Consider the following 6,579-nt stretch of genomic DNA (forward strand, 5'->3'; position numbering starts at 1 on the left):
TTATAAATTCTTATGGCGTCAGCAACATTCAGCAGCAGTAGTATTTTTTTTTTATCCATCAATTTCAATTTTTCTTTCATTTTTATCCACCAGATATATAACAACTCAAACTCACAAGTAGAAGATGTGATGGACTTCATTTCTTTACCAAAGAGTTTATTAAAACATCTGAATGACGAAGAACAGTCAAGTCTTTCAAGGATTTCGTTTTTGTCTATGCATGAAGATAAGCTTTATAAGGTATTGTACAAAAATGGAATTATTTCTTAAGGGGGTTCGCAAAAGAATGCCTGAATTCATTGCTACTTTTTGATAACGAAAGAAACAATATTAATATAACACAAGAGCTTTGATGAATTGCTTCATCACACCAAGTTATATGTGCTGTGAGGAGAAGGGAAACGATGTTTTTCCTATCAACCAGGCGGTCATTAACGATGTTTATGTCACACGGCGTCAAACTGTTTCTTGGGGGTGGGAGTCATCCTTTTTTCACCCAGTGATCCTTTGTAACCCTACTGTCCCAGTAACACAAGAGACAAGAGTACTTAGAGTAACCTCCTTGCTGGCCCAGTAGAAGGTTTACCATTTTCAACTATTGTAGAAATCATTTATCTCAAAGTGCCATGCAGTGAGATTGAACGCAGGATACGTTGATTACCAAGAGACCGTCTTAAGTGCACAGACATACCAACAGCTCTTAATGCAAACAATTTGTATATAAAAGCAAGTTATCCATTCCTTAGAGCAAGGACAATCCTCTGCTATGAACTCACATGTAATATATATTGTAATATATATTGTATTAAGTTGTGCTGACTAAAGCAATGATGTACAACTCTGGCGTTTGGTTTCATGCTTTAACGATGTATTAATAAACTTTTCTATGAAACTAAATACTTTATCTAACGGCTTCTCTTTGCAGGTAACACAAAAATCTAGTCCCAAAGCAAATGCTAAAATTAACAGCCATATTATTGCTGCAAATATTCCTAACGTTCAAATAACCAAGCTTGATGAACCAATTAGAATATCCTTCAACGTAATAGATCCGGTAAGCACTATGTAGTTGTTGTTGTTGTTGTTTCATTGCAAAGGTCATGCTTCACTCCTGACGTAAACGTGGACCACGGCGGTACAAAAAGTATTAGTAATAGTAGCTGTTACTGTGTTGACAGCTATAACTTATTGTATGTTGATATTTTATCACCATTATATTGTTTCAATGTGGAGGCACAATGGTCCAGTGGTTAGGGCAGCGGACTCGCGGTCATAGGATCACGGTTTCGATTCCCAGACCGGGCGTTGTGAGTGTTTATTGAGCGAAAACACCTAAAAGCTCCACGAGGCTCCGGCAGGGGATGGTGGCGAACCCTGCTGTACTCTTTCACCACAACTTTCTCTCGCTCTTACTTCCTCTTTCTGCTGTGCCTGTAATTCAAAGTGTCAGCCTTGTCCCACTGTGTCACGCGGAATCTCCCCGAGAACTACGTCAAGGGTACACGTGTCTGTGGAGTGCTCAGCCACTTGCACGTTAATTTCACGAGCAGGCTGTTCCATTGATCGGATCAACTGGAACTCTCGACGTCGGAAGCGACGGAGTGCCAACAACTACATAGATTTATAAACGAGATGGAATAATCAGTTAAGCTACATTGCAAACAGTGATGTTGAATTCACAATGTCAATACTAACCAAACGTTGATGACCATCGTCTCTTCTGTTATTTTGTTAGTCAATTTAAATTCATTACATGTATTTTAATTGCTTGCATATTAATTTAGATTCATTTCAAGTATTCCAATTGCAAAGTAATTTGATTAAATTATCAGAACTTAAATTTTTTCCAGGATTTAACCAATCCACAATGTGTTTATTGGCATGAATCTCCTGAACAGAATAATTCTCATTGGTCAACAGAAGACTGTGATATAGCCACCTCTGGACCTGGAGAGAAAGTGCTTTGTTCCTGTCACCTTCTTACAAGTTATGCCCTGTTAATGGTTAGTAACATTTTGACAAGTTAATTGTCTGTAATTTGGAAATTGTGCCTAAGCATTAATAATTTCAACAGCTATTAAACCTAGTGTTGGTGGTTATTTTAGTAAACATATGAGGTTGATAAATTGTAAAACGTCACAGTTGTTCTCGCTTCTCTTGTTGTTTATTAGTTTAAACTCAAGATGTTGTCCTTTACAGGGACCAAGCTACCATCCTCAATCAAATGCATGCAAATTCTCCCCCAATACGAGAGAAACAGTCACCGCTCTTGGTTTAAAATTTATTGTGTTGCAACTATCTGAATGGTAGTCTAAATCAGGGGTTTTCAAACTTTTTGACTTGCGGACCCCTTTATATTTCAGGCTTTACCTTAGGGACCTCCCTTATAAAGGCTTATGAAATTTATACATAAATATTTGCTTAAAATAACATATATTTTTACATTTGTTTATTTAACAGTATTTAACAAATAGGTTTATTGTCAATTAAAAGATTTCGATTAAAAAACATATATAAAATCAAATTGCCCATAAAAAGTATTTGCTGTCCACGGACCCCCCTGTCTTGTCCTTGCGGACCACTGTTTGAAAACCCATGGTCTAAGTGACAGAGACATATTTGATATATACTAGATCTCCATACCACAATAAATATGTTTGCGGCTTAGATGTTAAACCCTTGGTCTCTTGATGATCCTGTTGCAAAGTATAAACTCTCATTCACGAGATTTCTCCACCTGAGACTTTTATGTCAATAATGCACAGGTTTCCAATATCTGTCAGTTTTACAACACCTCTGCTACCCATAAAAATAAAACATACCCCTATCCATTGTACATATTTTAGCCTAAAGGAATAGTTGAAGTAATGCAATATGATACTTCACTCTATACCAGTTCTACTATCACCTGACATCACAAGGACAGAGATTAAATGGTTGAGTCACGGATGTCGTGTCTCATTGTCAGTGTTGTCAGGAACATTATTGAATCAATTCACCTGTTGTCTCTTTGTTATTGTCTTCATTCCTGTTATCTCTTTTTTCCAAAGCAGTTTTAATTTCACATTTCTTTCTGCATCCAGATATTCATTCATCACATATTTCCAAACAAGCTTGTTCCATTTTGTCATGGCTCACAATCTATAGTATCCATGACCAAAACATCTCTGAAGTGGACAAGTCCTCCTACTTCTTAAAAACAACTGGAACTATAGTATAGTACCAAGGATCTTATAAAGCAATATTATCTTCATTTTTTCCTGATGTTAAGTAAATGAGAAAAAAATAACTACTTCTTACAAACAATACCAGTCTATCTCAGTTAACAGATAGTTTACGTAAAGCAGCTTGAATTAGTTGTACTGACAACATATACTAAGATATACCTTCAGTGGATTTGAGCTCAAGAGCGATGGGTTGGTGGTACGTTCTAACTCGACTTAGAAATCTCATATATATATTATAAAGACAGTGAAACTTCATATTAGAATTAGCTGTCATTTAACGGGTAATAGAAGATGACCCCCGCTAATATATTGTTTTTAATGCAGCTAACTGTAGTTCTCACCTCCAATATCAACATTATATGCACACAAATTATTTATATAAGTCTTGACTTAGCATATAAGGAAGGAAGAGGAGGAGGGAATAATTCGTTGTTGTCTGTTTCTATTACAGGAATCCGATGAAAATGAAGGCGATACAAAGAATAATCATCTCTTATCTTTTATTAGCAGTGGAATATCACTTCTCTGTCTCATTCTTACCATGATAGTTCATGTTTGTTCCACGTAAGCATATCAGTTTCTATTTCCTTTCATAAACTGTTTAAATACAGAAAAACAGCATCCATTAGTTTGTGGATCTCTCACAGATTGGTAAAATTGATGTAGTTGATATCTGCAGGAAAAACCATGGATGAGCACAAAAAATAATAAACGTAGTATTTTATGTCTCATACAAGTCATTATACACAGATATTTTACACCACATCTATATACATTCTATATTTAAATTTGATATATCATGTATATCCCAAGTGACCATCACCCATACACACAGTTGTATCTATTATTCATGGGTTGAGTGATTTAATGTTTTATGAGATTTAAACTTCGTTAGATGAATTATTACTTCCTTTTTAATTATTTCAGAAATCTGTGGAAATTAACGGATTCAAAAATGTTGGTAAACATGTGCAGTTCTTTAACTGTCGCTAATCTTGTCTTTGTTGTTGGGTTGCTGGGATATGGTACAGAAATAACAGCTGTTTGTAAGGTAAGTGAAACCACATTAAGCCAGTACATGTTTTGGTTTATATCAAAGATTATGAACAATAGATTTTACCGTTAATAGCTTTAATCCAAGAACTTGGGAGGTAAAACAGTTGTAGTGATACCAATAATTGTCGGAGCCCTGGGAACAGTGAGTAAAAATGTCGAGAAGTACATGGAACAAATAGGGGCTGCAGTAAGGGTGAAACACTTGCAGAGAACAGCACTGCTTGGAACCGCTCGAATACTCCGGAAGGTGCTCGAAAAATAAGAGGTGTTACCTTAGTTCACTGGTAGTGAACAGCTGACACCGTAGTACATCTCCAGCGTTAGGAGCTGTGCAAAGACAATAAATAATAATAATAATAATAATAATAATAATAATAATAATAATAATAATAATAATAATAATAATAATAATAACAACATCGAAAACTACCTTAGGAATGAGAACCCAGGGTTCGAAATTTCCCCAAGACACTTGATGAAAGCTGGAGGGTATATGAACCGAAACGTTGTGTTAACAACAAGCAAGATGAGGAGAAATATCCGTCAAATGTAAATAATGTACATAATTCCTCATCTCTTAAATATAGAACTGTATTATCTATACTCCATCCTCGCAAATTAATATATATTCGAGATCATATGTCAATGTCAGATATTATTACTGTTATCGTTTTTTTTCTGTTTGTGTAGGCAATGGCTGTTCTGATACACTACTTCATTTTGACATCTCTTATGTGGAAGGTTGTAGAAGCATTTCATATTTATCTAGATGTCGTTCGTAAAACATATCAGACGTCTTCTGTGAAGAGGAGTTCAATTTTGGCCTGGGGTACGCATAACAGTTTTCTGTCATTCTGTTAATGATTTCATTTCTCTCTCTCCCTCTCTCTCTCTCTCTAACATACACATTCTTTCTCTTTCTTCTATTGGTGAGATGTGAAAGTAGCTGAAGCGAGATGTAAATATGGGGATACAAAAGTGGATGAAATATAACGTAATATAACATATGATAAACTTAAAGAAAAATATTCTCAGAATTAACCATAACATCAACCTGAAATTATTTTCATTTTTATGCAAATAGTTTCAGCTTGATCACATCGCTAGACGAAACCATTTCGCACAAAGTAATACAGCGGATGTGGGCAAATATATGACGATATTTATGTTTCTTTGTTGAAGAACAACTTGATGTATTGGTGAACAGTCAACAGCGTTGGAGAGCATAAAGTTTAAGTTTGTAGTTGAGAAAAAGTTAACTGACATGTCAAACTGGAAACCGTCTGAATATTTGGAAAGAGTTACCTATTTTGTGATGACTCGCGCCAGGTATCATAATGCAGATGTCATGACTGTTGTTCAATGCCTTTTAACACGATGAAGGCTGTAAGATACGACATGGACAGCTGCAACAGAGACTGCGAAGTTGTGGCCAGCAAGAAGGGACACAGTAGGCATTGTGACTGCGTCATGCTGCACCGCATCTTTGAACTGGTTCAATTCAGACGGGTATGTGAAGCTGTTTGGAGACTGCGGGCAAACCGTTGCTAGAAGGCCATATGTGTGCCAGGAGGATTCGACTCTTTGCTATACCTCCGGAATGAATCAGAAGTGGCTGTCGGGGACTTTCTACACCTTCACCAGCCCCAGTTTCTGATCTCCTAATTTCCCCAAGTCTAACCCCATGGATCACTATGTGTGGAGTGCGATTGAGAAAGACAACAACCGTTCTACTTATGATTGTAAATTTTCATTGATATCTACATATGTTTTATTCATTTCTGTATATATCGTTGTCAGGTCTTCCAGCTGTCATTGTCATAATTACTCTGGCAACTAACGACACAAACAATTACATCAGAATTGGACAATTGTAAGTATTTATGTGTTTTGTTGCCCTAATTTTATCTAGTCTTCACGACAGAGTAATGGTTTCAAATTTCAGCACAAGCAGAGTAGTTTCGGTGGAGGAAAGTAGTCGCTTACATCGACCTCAATGCTGAACTGGTACTTATTTTATCGAAACTGGATTATGTGGCAAACTGGATGAGAGTGGCAAGGAATAGTATCTGGGAAATAAAAACTCTAAAAAGGTCTGTGTTTAGAAGAAAGGACAATAAATAGAATAACAAATTAACAGATTGGACACCATGTTCAGAAAAACAAAAGGCTTTGTTAAATTCTTCAGCACCTGAACATGGATGAAGAAAATATCTGACCATGGTTGGTGGATCGAACATACTGCGTCATTCGTCCATGTGCAAAGATGATATTATATATATATATATATATATAT

The 6,579-nt window shown here is 36.1% G+C and overlaps 1 protein-coding gene across 1 annotated transcript in view; it reads left to right on the forward strand.

Moving 5' to 3' along the window:
• Nucleotides 1–6,579, forward strand: part of LOC106877983 (adhesion G-protein coupled receptor G6) — a 13,161-nt gene that overhangs the window by 3,902 nt on the left and 2,680 nt on the right. The window contains exons 6-12 of the mRNA XM_014927057.2: nt 94–240; nt 926–1,054; nt 1,851–2,003; nt 3,679–3,791; nt 4,155–4,278; nt 4,974–5,112; nt 6,084–6,156. Of these exons, the coding sequence (XP_014782543.1) occupies nt 94–240; nt 926–1,054; nt 1,851–2,003; nt 3,679–3,791; nt 4,155–4,278; nt 4,974–5,112; nt 6,084–6,156 (878 nt within the window). The remainder of the gene's footprint in view (nt 1–93; nt 241–925; nt 1,055–1,850; nt 2,004–3,678; nt 3,792–4,154; nt 4,279–4,973; nt 5,113–6,083; nt 6,157–6,579) is intronic.

Source organism: Octopus bimaculoides, chromosome 29, assembly GCF_001194135.2.
Source record: "Octopus bimaculoides isolate UCB-OBI-ISO-001 chromosome 29, ASM119413v2, whole genome shotgun sequence".
Taxonomy (NCBI): domain Eukaryota; kingdom Metazoa; phylum Mollusca; class Cephalopoda; order Octopoda; family Octopodidae; genus Octopus; species Octopus bimaculoides.